This window comes from Grampus griseus, assembly GCF_964374135.1.
Source record: "Grampus griseus genome assembly, chromosome: 9".
NCBI classification, from domain to species: Eukaryota; Metazoa; Chordata; class Mammalia; order Artiodactyla; family Delphinidae; genus Grampus; species Grampus griseus.
In genome coordinates, this window is record NC_139003.1 from 23,740,305 (window position 1) to 23,760,205 (window position 19,901).

The window sequence follows — 19,901 nt, forward strand, 5'->3', positions numbered from 1 at the left end:
GAAGGGTGGAAATCTCCTTGGGGGCCCCATGGTGGCCTGCTCACTCCTCCAAGGCATGGACAGTCCCTGTCACCTGTCTTGGCTTTTGGGGCCACCTCTCCCCGGGGTCCTTCAGCCTCCAGTAGGATCGGTCACCTGCCCTAATCTCTAGGGGATGGGAATAAGACATACACAGAGATCCAAGAAGGGGTCCCGGACCGGGCCCCTGGGGGAAGTGATGTGTCCTCTCTCAGAGGACAGGTGGGAAGAGCCGGAGTGGGGGTGAGGCCGAGGGGCCTTCTGGGCCCCAAAGCCCCGACTCCCTGTGGCAGGTGTCTGGGTCTCGGCTCTGAGAGGCGAGTTGTAAGCCAGATGGCTGCCCCATGGGGAAAGAAACGTTTATTCCTGGAACAAATTTACGGCTCAGCATGGCCGTCCCATGAAATCCTCCTCAAACTCAGAGAAGCCCTGACACATTGGTGGCCAGTTGATTTATCCCCATTATCGGTGCTGGGCTGTAAGTCAGTGGCGACAGGCTGGGGGCGGGGGGTGCCGAGCCCGGCTCCCATCACCCAAACCACTGGGTTCTCTAATCGTCCATTTGTTTCCAAAAGCTGCTCTGCGACCCGCCCCCCTTGTCTCCTCAATGCAGTGTCTGCAGAGACTGATGGGCTGTAAATCTGGGTCCTAACAGCTTTATGCATCTCCTGGGGCAGCTTCCAAAATGGGCTTCCCTGCAGGGCAATGTGAAGGAAACTCAGAAGTGGGCTGCAGGCCAACGGCCTCTCTGAGAGCACCGGAGGGCAGGGTGCAGGAGGGAAGGCTTCTCGGTCTCCTGCGGCCCAGGGGCTCCAAGGTCACCTTCCAGGCAGCTTCCTGCTCCAGGGCCACCAGAGCTGGCCCAACAGGGAGTGCTCAGAGTGGGTCCGGGGCCATCTCAGCGTGCGGTTCCTGACATGGGGTCTGAGACCAACGCCAACCGGGGTCACTCAGTTGAGGGGTGACAGAACCGCTTCTGTCTGTCGTATGGAGACAGCGGTGCTGGTGCATGGGGGTGGAGGGGAGGGTGAGAGAGGCAGCCGCCTCCTCCCCAGCCAGGCCCAATTCCACAGCCTACCTTCTCTTTCTTCTGCTTGGCGGCCTCCTCGGCAGACAGCAGGGACTTGTAGTAGGAGCTGCGCTCAGCGGTGAAGTGGACCTTGGAGAGCGCGTGCTCCACCAGCAGGACGGACAGGTTGGCGCTGTCAACGTGCAGCCAGCCGATGAAGTTGCCAGCCTTGTCCATGCCCTCCACCTCCACCTCCACCTGGGGAGCAGAGACAGGGAGCGTCAGCCTGCAGCAGGGGCCCAGGGTGGGCAGCGGAGGAGAGCGGCCCTGGGCCACTGCCACCACCATCACTCCATGGGACAGGAGTAGCTGCAAGGATGAGTCAAGCAGAGTAGGAGCTTGTGGGAGGCTCTTAGAACACTTCACTTGAGTGCTGTGAGCTGGTCTATACTTTTCAGCCTCTTGCAGCCCAGAACCATTGTTGACAGATACATCACTGACAAAGCAACTTCAAAACTCCCCTCTCTTCTCAAATCCCCTCCCCTTGCTCTTGGCAGAGAGCTACTAGGGTAAACTTCACTCTCCTTAGCTTAAGCAAGCTCTGTGTGTGTGTGTGCACGCGCGTGCGCACAAGCATGTAGATAAAGGTCGGGGTGAGACAGGCAGCGGCCATAGCTGTGGGGACATCCCACTCTTCTTCAGCACCCACTGAACCCCAGCTCTGCCCTGAAGACAGGCCCTGGGGGAGTAAGGCAATCCCCGAGGAAGGGGAACTTGAGTTCTTCCCAGAAGAGCTGAATGAAGTAATGCTTAATGAAGGTAATGAAAGAGGTGGGATGAAAGCCAGGTGAGGAGAGGAGGGAAGGGGAGAGGTGAGCAAAGAGATGTGGGCAGGAAGTACACTACCACACGGGGGCGGGGCGGCTCGGGGGTGATTCCAGCAGGAAGTTATCCCTAAAAATGCGTAACTGGAAGGGTGTGCTCACCACCATCAGCCCAGACCTCGGGGCGGAGTGCTAAGGCTGATCCCCAGACCCTGCAGGATCCCTGCAGAGCCCAAGGGCTCCCGGGCCTCCACCCCTGAGGACTTCCCCAAGACCCAGGACCCCAGACCCGGCATGGACTCTGCTCCCGCCTCACGAAGGCAATGGCCCACGAGGAATTCCTTCTTTGATCCTCTCCCAACCTCTTTCTTCTCCTGCTAAAGGGGCCTGTAAAAGCCTTTGCTGACAAACGTAAAAACTTGTATTAATTTAAACGGCTTCAAGCTCGATTAAGCAATAAAATGAATGTCTAAATACCTGGGAATTCTCTGAAGCCTGGGCTGGAACCAGTGGCAGAAGCCAAGGGCAGAGGGCTAGGTTCGAGGGGCGAGGGGGGAGGAGAGCAGCCCGCCCACCTAGCGGAGTCCTGACTCAGCAGGGAGAGACGCTGGACACGACTCCCTATAAGCAGACAGAGGCGGCTTGGGCGGCGGAGGGAAGGCAGTGGGGGTGGGACCCTGACTTCTTCCTACTCTTGAACACCCTTCTTCCTACTTGAGGCCCCCCCGTTACCCCTTCAGGTGGAACGCAAGATCAACGACACCTGAAGCGGGGGTGTGGCACAGAAGGGAATACGCAGAGTTTATGAGAGCTAGAAGAAAAGAGATGTCATACCCATCCAGTCCAACTCGATTTTGTCGGCAGGGAAACTGATGCACAGACAAGGGAAGTGGAGCTCGCCAGGGTCAGGGCTGAGAGCAGAAGCCAGGCTGCCCTGCTGCCTTCTTTCCCTACTGCCCGCTTGACTTGGGAGCAGAAAAGACCCTCCCCTCCTCTTCCCCCGCAGCCTCTGTCTCAGGAGCAGTCCTTCCTTCCTCCAGGCACACCTCTGATGCCCCTTCTTCGCTTTCCACTAGGTTGAGGCCGGCTCCCTCCACCACCCTGCACTTCCCTGCTACAGCCGGGGCGGGCAGAAGTGTTGGGCTCTGCTGCGCTGGGTCTACCCCACGCGGGCCTCACACCGCTGAGGGCTGGAGCAGGGAGAACCAGCGTCCAGCACCTGGAGGTGGCAAAACGTGTCTCTCCTTTCTCGAATTCTGGCCATCAATTTACTGGAGGACCTGCATTTGCGGGAGAGGTCAGGTGGGCAAAATGGTACTTGATAAAAAGCAGGGGCCCCAAGAGCTCATCAGCCAGTAAGCCACCTGAATTCACTTGAGGTGAGTGACGGACGCCCTGAGGAGCCCTTTGCCACCTTCTAAATGCCCGGGGCGCTGAAGCACTGGGCACCCCTACAGTGGGAGGGCTAAGGATGGAGGAAGAGGCTGCCAGGCTTGCCGTGGTCAGACAAGAACAGGGATGGGCAGATGATACATGAGAAGACCATCTCCTGCATTTGCCGAGCTTTACCACATGCGCTAAGGCCAAGCAGCAGCAGGTCCCAGGAGAATTCTGGGAAGAGCAGAGGGCTGCCTGCCTCGTGCCTGGGGGCTCACGAGACAACGGGTAGAGTACGGGGTGCTGACGCAGGCTCCCACCACCATTTGGGGGCTCAGGACACACCTGCTCACGACCAGCTGAAAGCAAATCAAACTGGAACAGTTCCTGGCCCATGCCAGCACCCCCATTCCCGACCTCTTGTCTTCCATGTGCTCACTGCCAGGTGTCCTTTTCCTAGAACTGAGGATGGCTGCCCTGCTCGAGCACAAGGCCTCCCTCCAGCCCGAGGGCTTGCGGTGGGCCGGTGTGACAAGAAGCCTGATGGCTTCTCTTGGCACCAGATTCCTGGGATGGAGGCAAGAACCTCAGAGAGATGATTTGCAGAGGCAACTGGCCAGGTACAACCCTTCTCTCCTATAAGGTGCCCACGCTCAGATCCCACTCTACAAGGCCAATGTCGAATTCACATCTGACCCTGAGGCCACAAACCAGATGCCAGCCTCTTGAGGCTCCCACTAGAGGGCAACCCCGGCGACGAGCAGCCACACCTGGGGCCAAAACTGCTGGGGAGCAGCCAGGCTCTCTTGGCAGGTGAGCTCCGGCTTTACACTTACCCGGCCGCTCCCTTCCTGCAATCGATCTGTTAACTTGGGCTTGACAAGCCCCTGGGCCCAGCCAGCTGCAGAGGAAAGAAATCTCTGGCCTTGGGCACTGTGCTGCCGCCCAATCCGTCCTGGGGTGTAGAGGGAGATAAAGCTGTCGCCCCTGGGTCTCTGCTTCCCCTTTTATTACAGCTGCTGCCACCACAGTAATTTCTCAATCAAACAACTGGGCTCAGGGGAAGGTGGGGTGGGCTTAGTGGAGGGATAGGGCTGGGCCAGTGTTCCCGCTGCTCCTGAGACGCTTGGCTTCCGCGGCCTCTCTGCCCTCACCCTGTGCTGTGTCTATCCTTCTGGCCACGCCCCAGCCTGGATGGGCACAGGGGTTCAGTGTGAATATCAAATTCTTGACTCTTTAGCTCTGGGAAAGTTGCATGGGAACCAAGCAGAGGGTTCAGCAGGGCGCTCCCAGGGGGGTATATGTGTTCATCCTTCATCATGTCTCTCTTTCATACTGACTGCTAGGAATTTGTGACTTGACTATAACATTATGTGGGTCCATATCTGTAAAGGCTCTGTTTCTGTGTTCAACGTTAAGACTCAGCCTAAAGACTCAAATTTCTGATATTTTCTCCTAATTAAAAAATATATATATACATATACACACGCATAGGCTTATATACAGTTATCTGGGGTACTTATCTCTATAAAGTCACCATGAACAAGGAATTAGGGAATCCTGAACCACTGTCCCCAGGGGAAACACAGGGTTAGGTTCCTACAAGACTCTAGTCACATTTTTATCAACTTATCAAAACATAGCCTTCTTCTATGAGTGTTTCTGTTTAAAGACACTGCATTTAATACATATTGATGATTCATTAACACTGAACTCACAGCCAACAGCACCGTAACTCATGCCTGAATAAAGCTTATCTAACACATGGATTTTCTCCTCAAGGCGCATCACAGCCTCTTGTACTCAGGAACACTAGACAGCACTTCAGCGCCATGCTTGGAGGCCATTCTTAACTACAACAAACAGTGCAAAAACCGGAAAACCATGGCACTAAATAGACCACGAGGAGGGCACTTGTTTGCAGAATGAGAGCTGAAACAAGAAGGCAGAGCCACTGCCTGTGCAGCCTTAGCTGGGAATGTGCTCACCAGGAGACTCTGTGCACATCTACAAATGATCCAAAAAGCACCAGGAGTACTGACTGAGGTTACAAATAAATTTTAGTAATTAAGTGAATTCGCAAATATGGACTCACATGTAATGAGGATTGACTATATACAGATACACAGACAGCAATTTCCTACAAGCTGCCTCGAACTGTAGACAGGAGTTAGGGGAGGCTCATTCTTGTCAAACACACAAGAAACCTCTTCTGGTTTCTTTCTGCTACCGCAGCATTAATGAGATAACTATTCATGGGGTGTGGTGTAGAGTGCGAAGCGGTATACAGCATGGCTACCTGTCTCTCTGGCATCTTGGAATGTTCCAGGAAGAGATCTGGACTCACCGTCTTCCTTGGGAGGCCTCCTACAGCGGCATGTGACCTCAGGTAGTCAGGCCTTGGGTGACTACTACAGGCTGCCAGAACACTTCATAAGCATGTGGGCATTTGGTGTGTACACAGGTGGGCTGATAATGGCCTTGAGGGGACCACAGGGTATGTGTACATGTGGACACAAGCAATGTCAGCAAGGGACAGATGATGGCTCTTCTCCTCACTCCCCCTCCTCAACTCTCATACAGAAGCCGAATGCCGAGACCTAGCAACACACGGAGCGGGGGGGAGGAGATTGCCTCCGGAGAGACTGTGAGAAGGGGTGGTGCCACGTGGAGGAGGCGGCTTGGTGATAACTCTGGTTAAGACAGAGCAAGAGGGCTTCCCTGGTGGCGCAGTAGTTGAGAGTCCGCCTGCCGATGCAGGGGACACGGGTTCATGCCCCGGTCCGGGAAGATCCCACGTGCCGCGGAGCAGCTGCGCCCGTGAGCCATGGCCGCTAGGCCTGCATGTCCGGAGCCTGTGCTCCGCAGCAGGAGAGGCCGCAGCGGTGAGAGGCCCGTGTACCGCAAAAAAAAAAGACAGAGCAAGAGCCTAGATGGCCAAAGGTCACACCTGATCCTCAGGCACTGAAGGACACCGAGGTGCTGCCTCACTGTGCACCCCTGCTGGTCTGGTCACCTGCCAACATCTCTTGTCCTGTGCTCTTGATACTGGCAGAGTGGGTGGGGATTTTGTGGTTCTGAACTAGGCCCCGTGAGGTGAGCTCTTCCAGCTTCCACACCAGCCTCCTGTGAAGGCTTCCCTAAACCTCAGCCTGCAGTGAACTGAACACCTGGCCTGAACATCTATGGGCTTACTCTCCCTTTGACACGTAGGGGCCAATGTACAGCACAGAGGTTAAGAGCACCAACTCTGGAGCCAAACAAATCCCCCCACCACCTGCATGAGCTCTGGTGAATCAGTTGCCTTGGAACTGCAATGGTACCTGCCTCAAAGGATCTGTTTTGACGATAAATGAACTAATGTAAGTATGCTAAACACTTAGAAGAGTGCTTGACATACAAATGCTGCTTCTTCTTCTTCATCAATTATTTACTTCTGGGGAAGGGCAGTTATTTCATTTCAAAATGTCTTTATTCTCCACCTAGACTGTCAGCTCCAAGGCAAGTGAAGCCTGTTCTCTGAATCTGCTCCAGAGCTGGGTGTACTGACTGGGCCATGAGGTGGCAGAAAGAGCATGAATCTTGCAGTCAGACAGACCTGGGTTCAAATCCTAAATCTAGCCGTGAAGTTTTGGTGACGTAAAACTGCTTCCTCTTCCTTCAACTAAGGGCCAGCTGACAGCAGCCAGGCTGGTTACAACCAGCAGCAGCCCTGTGTGGCTAAGCTCAATTCCCTTGGTTCTTAACTTAACCCAGAGTGGGAGCTGAGGGAAGTTCAGGCTGACGGGAAAACCTAATGAGTGACTGTCCCCAAACCCAGCTGAACAAACAGATGCCTTTCTAATCAGTGGAGGGGGGAGGGATCCTTCTCCACCACAGGGCCGATGGGGATGTGGCCCAGCCAGCCATGCCCAGAGGGGGAGCAGCTAGCCCCGCTGGGCCCGGGCTGCCTGCGGGCCGGGGCAGCCAGCAGGCCTTGCTGCCTCACAGCGGGACACGTCCTCCTGTTCCCAAGCACATTAAGGTGCCACTAATGAAACTGTTCTGGCTTATTTACCAAATTAATACAAATGGCACAGGCTGTTAATTTGCACGTCTCCTAATTACTGAGGAAGCACTCCCGTCCCAGGCAGCACACACACCTCAGTGCCCACCCCAACAGGCTGTGGTCTCACCCTTCGCAGCTGCGGGTACGCAGGGAAGGGCAGGACGGGAGGAGGAAAGAGGAGACCCTGAGCAGTTCCCGCCCTCCACGGCTGGAAGCAACCCGGGGAGGGAAGGTGGCAGTGGCCCTGAACGTTTTGTTTCCCACAGTCCTCTTCTCAGCGGCTGGAGCGTCCTGGTCTCCCCCCGCCCAACCCCACCCCCGCGCCCCGCCACTGGTCCCCTTCTGGATTCTGTCCAGCTTCTTAACACAGTAACTACTTCGATCAAACAGGCGATGGGGGCGGAGTCATTCTTCCACTCCAGGCAGTGAGGCACAGGCTGCCGGGGTGCAATGCCGGGCCAGCCAGGCGAGGGGGTGTGCAGGAAGCAGGAGAAACAAAAGGCAGACAGGGGCTGATGTTCTTACAGAGCCGACGACGCTAACCTCTCCTGGCCCCCCAGCCAATCAGCCTTCTGAAAGAGTACTGTGTGCTGGAGAAGAAGACCAGATAGCTCAGCTGTAAGACCACAGAGGAAATTTCAACCACCTTGCGGGGTTCATTCAGCTGTCCCTCTCCTGCTCCAGGAGCCAAGCTGGATGCCCAGGGCTCTAAGTCTCGGGCAAAGCTGGAAACACGCAGGTCCCCTCCTGTAGCCTTCTTCATGGTGGGGTCGGGGGGAAGTGAGCTGGAGGCCGCCTCCACGGAAAGGCCAACCTAAATGAGGCAGCCAGGGGCACTTAGGGCAAAGGAATTTAAAAATATTGGACCAGGTAGGACATACAGCAGGGGGCGTTACGCTCCACGTGGTGACTCAGGGCAGCCAAAGGAGGCACAGCACAGAGGGGATTTTTGGCAATGCGGGAGGGTGGGGAGTCTCCCCTCCCATATAACCCACCTTCCCCTTTTTACGCGTTGGGAGGATGGAAAAGAGGTACAATCTGCCCCGGGAGAGCGTCTTGGGCTCTCTCTTGTGCAGTGCCTGAGGCAACACAGGAAATTACTGAGCCTCGGCCCCAGAGGCTGGGAGGCTGTATGTAGACTGCCTGGAAAACAGCCAAGGGCGATGCTCCCTTCCCCCAGGGAGGTGGCTGCCTCGGGTAGGACAGGTGATGCCAGCTGGGCAAGAGCAGCAGCTCAGGACACGCCTGCCCTGGGGCATCTGGAAAGGAAGACTTCCTGCACAAGGGGTGGCAGAGCGGGGAGGGGAGAGGTGCTGGCTGCAGGTTCCTCCAGAAGGTGCAGCAGGAGCGCGGATACCTCGGGGGAGGTGACATCATCGGCCCCCACGACAGGCAGAAGCCTCCGTCCTTTCCATATGCTGTCTGGTCCTAGCCCTGCTTTAAATAACCCCAAAGCCATCAGTAACAAGCCTGGAACTGGGAACAAGATAGGAATGAGGCTTGGATGGCGAGAAGGCATTGAGAAGCATAGCAAAAACCCTGGACTGAAACAGCGATCCAGGGACCAGCTCTTCTGGGCTGGGGTGTCACACCCTCCTCCGGGCTGTTTCCCCACATGTTAGTGAGAGTCGAACCCGGTTTTTAAGGTTCTCTCTGCTCAGAACGTCCTAAAGTATGAGCTGGGCTTAGGGGTGGTGGCCCTCGTGGCGCACCAGTATGACTGGGAGTCGATGAGGGAGAAGACAGACAAGGGGTTACGTGGGAGAGAAGGGCAGGGGAGAGGCCCACAGGCGCATCGGCAAGCCCTGAGGGAGAGCCTGCAGAGAGGAAGAAAGGCACTCTAGCTCTTCCCAACCCGCACGTCCCATCCAGAGCTTCCTGCAAGAATGTGAGCAGAGATGCAGGGTGACCAGAGTGCAATTGAGCCTCCTTTTCCTGCCCCGCAGAGGTAGCCACGCCGCCGGAGAGCTGGGCTTTCCACCATCACTGATGCTGCATGAAGGCTGTAAGGTGCTGCCACAGCCGGAGCCGTGAACTTGAAGAGACACCTCACCTTCATATGGTAGCAGCCTAACACAGCGAACTCGTCCCCTCCACTCTCGGCCACACGCAGACACACGGTTGTCCTTCAGAGACGAAGAGCATTAACACAATGCAATTAATAATGTAAGGCTCCGGAAGCCGCAGAGGCAGTGCCTATGAAATGCCTCCTGGGTCTCACTACCGCCACCCGCCGGCGGGGAGCGGGCAGGTGAGGGGCAGAAGCGGTACCGAGCTCCCCTGTGCTCCTGGAGTAGCAGGGCCCCAGTCCCCACCGGCGCCGCTGCTACTAACCCCTCATCACCTCCAGACCAAATGATGCTTTCAAGCCTGACCCGCAGCGCCAGCTGTTCCCAGAAAACCTCTTTTCTGACATTTGTGCGCTCGTCTAAGCCAAAGCCCTAGGAATGCCTGGAAATCAGGCTCGGGGCAAGAGGGGCCAAGAGGCTCCTGGAAATTGAGGGAAGGCCGGAGCACTGGGCAAGGTGGCTCAGCTAGAAGTTCGGGGCTTCCTTCTCTCTCTCCTTGAACACCTCAGGGATGAGGGGTGGGACGGCAGAGGTGGGGGGTCGGGGGGCAGCTCCTGGTCCCGCCTGAGGTGGAGAGGCAGGAGCCGAGGCGATCAGCAGCGTCTGAGTCTGCTGGGAAATGCAAACCTGCTGACTCCAGGCCTTTTCAAGCGGCAACGCAGTTTACAAACTGACGCAATCTGCTCCTCTGGTGCAGACAATAAGGAAAGCAGACTGTTCATCTTCCCAGGAAAACCCGGGGCTGGAAGCTGGAGGGAAATTTAACTCTCTCTTCCCTGAGGTTCAGGCAGGGAATGTGGCGGAACTGGGGGCCCTCGCTCTGCCCCCACCCCTGTCCAGGGCACCACCACTGACATCCTTTCCCACAGGTTTCCCGAGCCTGAGGCAGGCTTTGGAATCCCTTCTGGAAGTGGGGCGCACCTGAGCGGCCCCACTCCTCCTCATGTTCCCGGCTGATGTGGAGAAGAGCGGTCCCAGCCAAAAGGAGCGGCGAGGACTGCTCTTCATCTGGGGCCCCACACAGCATCCTGGGCCCCGGCCCTTAGCTTGGGCCAGGGAGCCAGCCGCAGTGGGTGTCCTCCCAAGCCCGGCCGGGGTCTCTGAGGCTGCCCCCGAGCCCTGTAGGAACTGAGCTGGGGTGAGAAGTCAGTTGGCCTTTTCTGTCAGAAGAAATTAGTGTGTGTAGGACCTGTGGAGGAACCGTATGAGGTTGTCAAATCTCTGACCTGAAAGTAACCAAATGTTGTCCAATCGGGTCAAATCCGAATGCCAGCTCCCTCTCTGTAGGCACTTACATCTTCCTGATGCCAAGGCCTGCTCTGGGGCACGTGCACTCTGCTTTGCCGAGCCCAGCTCCCAGGCTTTATGTGAACTGCTGTGGGTTTCTATGTGGACCCACACTTTGCCTTCATAAAGCACTTACGGTGGCATCAGTAATCGTTTCTTTCCCTTCCACCCTGGAGAAAAAGAACCTGGCTCTAGGGAATTCCCTGGTGGTCCAGTGGTTAGGATTCCACGCTCTCATTACCAAGGGCCTGGGTTCAGTTCCTGGCTGGGGAACTAAGATCCCGAAAGCTGCGCAGAGTGGCCAAAAAAACCCACCTGGCTCTAGATCACACCCTCACCTGCTTCCTGGGGCACCTGTTTCTATTAGTCACCTTCTCCTACAATCAACCACCCTGAGTCCCTTTCCATCAGCATCTACCTCTTTGCCTACAAATATCCTGCCCATCCTAGAAAACCTTGCTTTGACCTCGCGTCCCATCCACTCGACCTCCTTCTCTTTACCCGAAGAGTATTCACCTCACCTCCTTTCACTTCTCCATCCAACCTGGCTGGTCATCACTGTCGACATTCCAATGTGACTACCACTTCAGAGGTCACTCAAGCCCTCTTAACTGCCATTTTACTAATTTCTTTTAGGTATCTGACAAAGCTAAGCACTCCCCCTTCTATTTTGAAGCTCTTTCTAAGGTCTCTGTGATTCCCAGTCTTGGCGTCGTCTCCGTGATTTCTTGGTTTCAGTTGTGAATCTTTCGCACCAACACGCCCCTTGAATGTGGATGTTCCCCAGGGGGCCACCTGAGGCTGTAGACAATTTCCGTCCTGCATGGATCAGAGTCATGACACCACCACTCCTGTTTCCAGCCTAGCCCTCTCTTCAGGATTCACCTCCACCAGATAAATTTCAATGAGTCCAACCCTGAATCTACTATCTTCACGATAAAAGCTGCACTGTCACCTGCATTTCTTATCTCACTCAGTAGCACGAGCAGCTTAGAAATCATCCTCGACTCCTTTTATATTCACAGTCAATCTCCAGGTCACAGTGGTCCTGCTTCATAGACATCTCTTGAATTCTCGCCCTCTTCTTTAATCTTATCGCCACTCCCCGAGTTCAGGTCCTGGCTGTGGGTGACAGCCCCTCACTGGCATCCCTGCCACCAGCCTCGCCAGTCCCTAATGGCCCCTGGATGATGCTGCAGTGTGTGGCTTATCACAGGCTGTGCGGTACAGTGGTTAGATGCGGGCTCTGTGGCCAGACCATCTGGGCTCACATTTGCTCTGCTGCTACCAGCTGTGTGGTCCTGAGTGGCTTTTTAACCTCTCTGGGTCTCAGTTTTTTCCTATTTGTCACATGGGCATAATAATGGCACCTACCTCAAAGGGTTTTTTGTTTTGTTTTTTTTTGGCTGCGTTGGGTCTTCGTTGCTGCACGTGGGCTTTCTCTAGTTGCTGAGAGTGGAGGCTACTCCTTGTTGCGGTGTGTGGGCTTCTCATTGCGGTGGCTTCTCTTGTTGTGGACCACGGGCTCTAGGCACGAGGGCTCAGTAGTTGTGGCTCGCGGGCTCAAGAGCGCAGGCTTAGTAGTTGTGGTGCACAGGCTTAGATGCTCCGCGGCATGTGGGATCTTCCCGGACCAGGGATAAAACCTGTGTCCCCTGCACTGGCAGTCTGATTCCCAACCACTGCGCCACCAGGGAAGTCCTCAAAGGGTTTTATTAAAGAATAAATGAACAGACCCAAATTAAACACTTAAGAAGAGTCTGGCACATAGTAACTTTTCAATAAACGTTGTTACTTTGCAAAGAAACCCCAAATGGGATCAATTTTTCCTTTGCCGAAATCCTTTTCTTGTTCTCTACCAAAGTTCAAATTCCTTCGTACAGTAGAGGATAAGCTCCTTATAAAACTGGGTTCTTACTGGTCTCATCTTCTACCATTGTGGCCCTCATTCTTTTGCTTTAGCCACGCCAATCCACCTCCAGCTCCACACAGATGCATCGTCCCAGGCCTCTGTACAGGCTGCTCCCTCTGGCGAGAATGCCTCTTCCTATTACGACACCTGTGAACTCCTGCTCTACCCAGCATCAAGCTTCTGCACACTTGAACCACTCCTTTATATACTTAATGCTTTTCCTCACAGCACTTTGTTCATACCAATATTAACTATAGTATCATCTGATGGGCATTTATTAATGGTCCACCTTATTAATGGCACATGGTAGGCACACAACAGATAGACGATGAAAGGGAAAAGTTCCTAGCTTCTCCAGACCCCTGGCAGAAGGAAAGTTCCTGGGACAGAAAACTGTCTTTGGGGAAGTCCAGTGGCACCCACCTGACTGGAAAAGGCCTGTTTCAAGAACCCCTCTAAGGTGACAAGGCTGTCCCACAGCTGCCGCATCACAGCAGGTCTGCTCATAGGAGCCAGAGGGGCAGAAACTGGCTTCGGTCAGTACGGCCAGCAGTGATGACTCAGAGGCACCCAGACGTCACGAGCAGAAGGGGCTGCTTTGCACTTGGCTTTGCCTGTACTGAACATAACTGCAGCGAGCCTGGGCTCTTCTCTTTATCCAGGCAGGAGTGCAGGCAGCAGCTGCATGGGCCTCCCCTGGTCTCCTACACACCCCCCACTCCTGGCCACCACCCCTCAGCAAGGCAGGGGTAGGAGCGAAAGCTAGAGGAGGAGTTACGAGGACAGGACAGGGCCCTGACCACCGTCAGGTGCTGAATCCTCCAAGCCAGGGGCTGGGCGTGCCCGTCAGGCCACGGTCAGCTGAGGGAACATCTGAGCACAGGGCTGAGAAAGCCTCAAGGTCTCAGGCCCTTCTAGGAGAACATGGACCCCAACGAGGAGAGGCAACTGCGGCTGGAATGGAGGAATCTGGGGTGTGGACTGGGAAGCCAACTCCTGGCTCGGACTCTTCAGAGTCGTCAGAACTGGGCTGTGGCTGGGGAGGCCACCCAAAGGCGGTCGGGCTGGGGCAAGAGGGTCCAACGCTGAGGGAAGGGGACACGGGGCTCCTTCTCCTTCACCATCACCTGGTCTCTTGGCAACAGGGCCACAGACACCAAGCCCTCTAGCAGGCCAGAAAAAAGGCACCAGAGAGAAGGACTGAACAGAGAGAAGTTCCACACTGGCAGCCAGGGACCAGGCAGTTTACTCGTTCCATTGAACTGAATATAGGAAATGGCAAACAACGTCGACACAAAAACACAGAATGCTCATCCCTGACTAACGTCAGATCAACTACATGAAAGCACAGCTGAAGGCACTGAGAAGATCAAGGAGCACTGTACCCAGAGGGGGACCCCCTGCCACCCCGCCTTTCCTTTCCTCCTCATGTCTGCCTCCTCATCCGGCCAGCTAGGAAGGTACCATCTCCTCTGGGCTCCTCTTATGCAGCCCCCCACTCCTGTAGTCACCTGTATCCTTCCTTAAATCTGTCCCCACCAGGCTGTACATCGTGTGTGCTGTGTGCGACTACCCAGGTAGGGCACCGTTTCCCGATGCACACGAAGGCCATGCGCTAGGGGGCCAGAAGCCCTGCTGACTTACATCCCTGGACGGGCCACAGAGAAAGAGTCCTGTCCTCTCACCCCACTAAGGAGCTGCTCTCTCAGCCCCAATAGAGAGGAGATCTGGGCATTTGGGGGGACTCTGCCCATGCCTGATGCACGTTCCCAAACTCTGTTTCAAACCTACTGTAACACAGTAAGGAAAATAAAACACCTTTTGAGACGCTACAGAGCCCCTGCAACTGTAGTCTTTGGGTCCTGGCAGAGCCAGTGGGCTAGGGCTGCCGTGTGTTCACCCTCCTGTCACTGGGAAAACTGGAGTCTTGCTTTGTATGACCTGGAGGGCCCGTGATCTCTCTGGCCTGTCAGTAATGCAAAGAAAAGCCCGTGGGTAAAAGCCACCCGTTATAAGGTCTGAGTGCATACAGCTGAGACTGGGATAAATGCAGCCTGCCAGAGGCTAGATCGGCCTGGTTAATGATCCTGACCCCTGCACTCTTCTATGGGTTGAGGCTGGGTTTCCTCACTGCTAACGACGATTTTAAAGTGGCACTGCTTACACCGGCAGACTGAGCTCTCATATGCCATGAAGCCTCCCCAGACTTCCCGGGCAGGGCTAGAGTTTGCTCCCTGGCCCCAGCTGCCTCTGCCCAAAGAAAGGCTGCGAGTGATGGGCAGGGGCTGGCCTGAGTATTCTGAGCCCTCTGCTTCTCCACGCCGGGACCACATTCCCACTTCCTCCTCCACTGGCAAAGGCTCCTGATGCTGCTGTGGGCCTTGTAGTCACCTCCTGAAAGTTCCCAAAGCCACAGGAAGGAGATCAGAGCAAGAGAGGGTGGAACATTAGTGGTAGGAAAGGACAGTATGTAGGATGGGTCAGCAGCTTGGTCTTGACGCGACTGTCCGTCCATCCTCTTGACGGGAGCCAGGGTTCCATTAATCACAATTATTTCTCTTGCTCCCATTTCAACCAAACGTCCCCAGTACAATTCAGCTTAATGAGGTCCCAGGAGCTAGTGGGTAGCCCCTCAGTGCTACCATTTGCTCAGGCTGACTGTGCCCTGTTCCCAGGCAGGGAGTAGCTGTCCTGGGTGCCCCCCGATGGGGCCAAGGCAGCCTCATTTGCCCTGCTCCACCTCCCAATTTGGCCGCACTAAGCAGACTTCCACTGACGACTGCTCTCTGCTCCACGTGGGGAGCCCTCCTCCAAGATAGGTATGTTCTAAAGTGGAGACAGGAAATGAAAACGTTCACTATCTCCAGCTAAGATTTCCCAGAAGTCACAATTAAGAGGTTTTAAAGCGAATCTCTTTGACTCGGAGAAGCCCAGTGAGCCTGACCTTTGCCTAAGCCTAACTGCCTGTTGAAGGCTGTTCCGATACAGCTACTGCTGCCAGTGTGGCTTCTCCCACCATGGATGGACTTCCTGCCACAGTGCCCTCGGAAAAAAGCTTCGAGACTCCGCCACTCAGTGGAAATACCATTTAAGAATTTGATTTCTTTTAATGCTATTCGGAGGTGCTCTCAATTGCTCGCTGCTCCTGAGGGGCTGCCTAGAGCCAGTGGGCAGGAAAACACAGAGAGGGAAGGTCAGGAGGAATAAAAAGGAAGTGAAAGGCCAGCCCTGTCCTCTAACTTAAGCAGGTCCTCACAGGGATGCCTCAGGGAGGACAGAGAGAAAAAGGAAGGCTAAGAGGAGATTCTTAGCATCTTGTACCTTCTCAAAGAGAGAATATACAAACCAGGGCTCACCCCCCCCATCTCCCCAACCTCATTTCCTCTTACTCCCCATCAAGGACCCTCCACCCTGGCCCTGCTGATCTGCTTGCTGTGTAAGCTGCCCAACCCCACCTGGCCTCCCGTAACCCTGCCTGTCCCTGAGGCCACGACCCTGCATCACAGCTGGAAAAGCCAGATGAGCAGCAACCCCTGCACTGCCAGGGGAGGTGCAGAGGTGGCAGAGCCCACCCAGAGACGTCTGCTCGTTTACCAGTAAAGAAATGCTAAGACAGGAATTCCCTGGTGGTCCAGTGGTTAGGACTCCATGCTTTCACTGCCGAGGGCCCAGGTTCGATCCCTAGTTGGGGAACTAAAATCCCACAAGACCTGTGGTGTGGCCAAAACCAAAAACAACAACAAAAAAAGAAATGCTAAGGCAACCCCTTTCAGGAAGTTTCTGCCCAGGAGTGGAGAATGAAAACGTGTGAAGCTGTTTGTAAGGGGCGACCTCACACCACTTCTGTCCTCCAGGAAGCCTTCCCTGATTCACTCTCCCTAACAAAGAACTCCATCTTACTGCCCATGTCCCGAATCAACTGCTCTACCTTGTCAACCCATAAGCTTTTATGTTACGGCCTCTGAATGAGGCTGTAGGCCTGTCTCCTGTCAACCTACCCCCAGTCCCTACAGCCTGTCCTGAGCAGCAGGATTCTAGGCAGTGCTGGAAAGTGCATGATGGAGGAGGATCCTGGCCTCCTGGGAGAGGATGTGCCTGGCAGGGCTCTGTCGTTTCTGGGCAGCATCTTCTACATGGCTATATTCCTGGTTGTTGTGCAGAGCTTCCCTAGCAAAGACAGCTTCCAAGGCCAGGAAGGCAGCAGAAAACACAGGTTAAAGCTATAATGGGGTACAATGTACCCTGCAAGGGGAGATGGCTGTGGTTCAGCCTTGCATCTCTGAAAAGACCCAGCAGGGCTGGAGAAGGACCAGGAATGCCGAGGTGAGCTGATTAAAAGAGAGGAGAATGTCCAAAAGTGATTAGGATTCTTCAAAATGGGAAGACAAATGCTGAAGGAACTGAAATGGATAACAAACATGAAGGATATTGGACTTCCTTGGTGGCGCAGTGGTTAAGAATCCACCTGCCAAAGCAGGAGGACACGGGTTCAAGCCCTGGTCCGGGAAGATCCCACATGCCGTGGAGCAACTAAGCCTGTGTGCCACAACTACTGAGCCTGCGCTCTAGAGCCCACGAACCACAACAACTGAAGCCCATGTGCCACAACTACTGAAGCCCGCGCGCCTAGAGCATGTGCTCCGCAACAAGAGAAGCCACTGCAATGAGAAGCTTGCGCACCGCAACGAAGAGTAGCCCCTGTTTGGCGCAACTAGAGAAGGCCTGCCCACAGCAGCGAAGATCCAACGCAGCCATAAATAAATAAATTTATTTAAAAAAAAAAACATTAAGCATATGTAAAGAGCCCTAGGAATTACTGTCATCAACCAATCAAGAAAGAGTTATTTGGCATCTACTAAATAGAAAAGCAATGCATCAGGCCCTGCAGTAGACCCAAATGGATGAAAAAAATAACTTCTGTCTTCAAAGAACTTAAGATATGGTGAAGCCACATCATGGTAACCAGTGACAGAACGCCACATGACCACCGAGTGGTAGCACAGACAGCAAATACTGGAGGGGCTCAAAGAAGAGAGCCAGCTCTGAGGGCTGGAGAGTCGGGACGCTCTCCAGGGAGGGGAGGGGCCGGGCATTACAGGCTGGGCGGGACATCACAGGCAGGGGCAGGGCAAACATGCTAGTGTGCAGAATGACTCAGGCCACACTTTGGAAATAATGCATGACTGGTAGGAAGGAGCAGGAAGGAGGGTAGAATTTCTGGATAGAAAGGGAGGCTGAAGTCAGTGGAGGTGCAAGCAGATGTTAGAGGGACGAGAGAGAAGGGATGACAGAGAGAGCAGAGGCCACGAGGCGGTGTGTGCAGCCCAGAAGAAGAGCTCAAGAGGACGGCCTAGAGGGACGGGGTGGGGGGTGGGACAAGTCATCCCTCCTGACAGGTCTGGGACGGATGAATCGGGGGTGGATCCTGTACATTCTCAGGGAGGCAGAAAGGAAAGAAGGAAGGGTAGGAACCTAAACGAGATGCACAAAACCCCTGTTACAGTCATGACAGTCGGGAGGCAGGGATGAGAGAAATGAAAAGGCGCAGCGGCGGCTCTTCAGTGGACTGTGCTGGCTAGAGCCAGACCGCACTGCGGGGAGACAGGAGGCAGAAGGAGGGGACAAAGGCAGACGTCCCAGCCTGGACCAGGTTTGGTCTGTTAGCATGAGTTTTTACTCCTTTCTTGCAAGACAGACAGCAACACGCTTTGTGCTCAGTCCTACCTCCACCCATCTGCCTCAATCCCAATGTTTTCTCCTGATTTGGGGGACCTCATCCACTGGCAGAACTGTACCGTGGTTACCAGTGAGAGCTCTGGAGCCAGACTATCCGGGCTTGAATTCGGCTTCTGCCATTTAGTAACCCTAGGTGAGTTATTTTAAGCCTCTGCTTCAGTTTCTCCAAACTGTGACACGGCAGTAATAAAACTGAATGCCTCCCTCCTAAGGAAAGTGTGAGGTTTAAACGAGGCAGCCCTCAGAACAATGTCTTGCACACAGAAGGCACTCAATAAACGTTGGCTCTTCCTATTGGGTCAAGCACATAGCGTGACAACAGAAACACATTTTGAGTGTACCCAGGTCACGGAGTGACTAACCTCTGGTTCTCAAAGGGAGAAATTAGGGGCCTTTGGCCAATACACATTCTAGCTTACTTGGTCCAAGCCTTGGCAGGGCCTGTGTGACTCTCAGAGCCACATGGGAGCTTTCCTTTGAGAGAGGAGGGAGTCTGAACTAGAGGTGCTGAGTTCAGCCTGGTGCCCCGGCGGATGCCACCTGACCAGCCCGGTCTGAACCCTGGCGATTGCCCCGTTCAGCTGAACCAGCAGAGCTTTCCAAAGCTAGTGGAAAATGTGGATTTGCTTCTCTAGTCTCATTTCCTACCACCTCTTATCCCTCTTCTACTTACTACTTGGACTCTTTGATCTGGGCACACAATGCTATGTGTTCCCTAAACAGACACGGAAATGTCACCTCGCTGTGCCTTGGCACATGCTGTCTGTGGCACAATTTCCATTTCCCAATTTCCACTCTTTCTTTCTTCCTTAGTAACAGGCATCCTTTTAGTCCAGCCATCAGTGTGGCCAGATTAAGGACTGTCCCCTCTCTCATACCACTGAGATTCAGTTGAGACATTTAAAAAAATTTATTTATTTTATTTTTTTGGCTGCGTTGGGTCTTTGTTGCTGTGCGCGGGCTTTCTCTAGCTGCGGAGAGCTGGGGCTACTCTTTGTTGCGGTGCGCAGGCTTCTCATCGCAGTGGCTTCTCTTGTTGTGAAGCACGGGCTCTAGGCGCGCGGGCTTCAGCGGTTGCAGCACGTGGGCTCAGTAGTTGCCACATGCGGGTCCTAGAGTGCACGGGCTTCAGCAGTGTGGAGTGTGGGCTCAGTAGCTGTGGTGCGCGGGCTCTAGAGTGCAGGCTCAGTAGCTGTGGCACACGGGCTTAGTTGCTCCGCTGCATGTGAGATCTTCCTGGACCAGGGATTGAACCCGTGTCCCCTGCATTGGCAGGCAGATTCTTAACACTGCGCCACCAGGGAAGCCCTCAGCTGAGACTTTTAAGTGGGAATTCTAAGAAAGTATTTGCTCTTGCTGGGCTTTCTCTCTTTCCCTTGGCATCCTGTCAAGAAGGAAGATGTGAATGGCTGGAGCTCCACAGCCACCTTGGATCTCGAGAATGGAATTCACATGCTAAGGGGAGCTAAGCAGGAGTTTGAAAGGGGCTCAGATCCCTGTTGACACTGGGAGTCACTGTACCTGTTCAAGACTGCCTGTGTCTGGACTTTTTTTTTTTTTAAATGAGAAAAGAAGTAAACTTCAATCTTGTTTGAAGCAAATGTGGTTTCTGGTCCATATC

The 19,901-nt window shown here is 54.4% G+C and overlaps 1 protein-coding gene across 1 annotated transcript in view; it reads right to left on the reverse strand.

Annotated features, from left to right (window-relative positions):
* The window catches only part of SND1 (staphylococcal nuclease and tudor domain containing 1), a 419,293-nt gene that overhangs the window by 12,970 nt on the left and 386,422 nt on the right, over positions 1-19,901 (reverse strand). Inside the window, exon 17 of the mRNA XM_082661749.1 lies at positions 1,097-1,285. Within this exon, the coding sequence (XP_082517875.1) occupies positions 1,097-1,285 (189 nt within the window). The remainder of the gene's footprint in view (positions 1-1,096; positions 1,286-19,901) is intronic.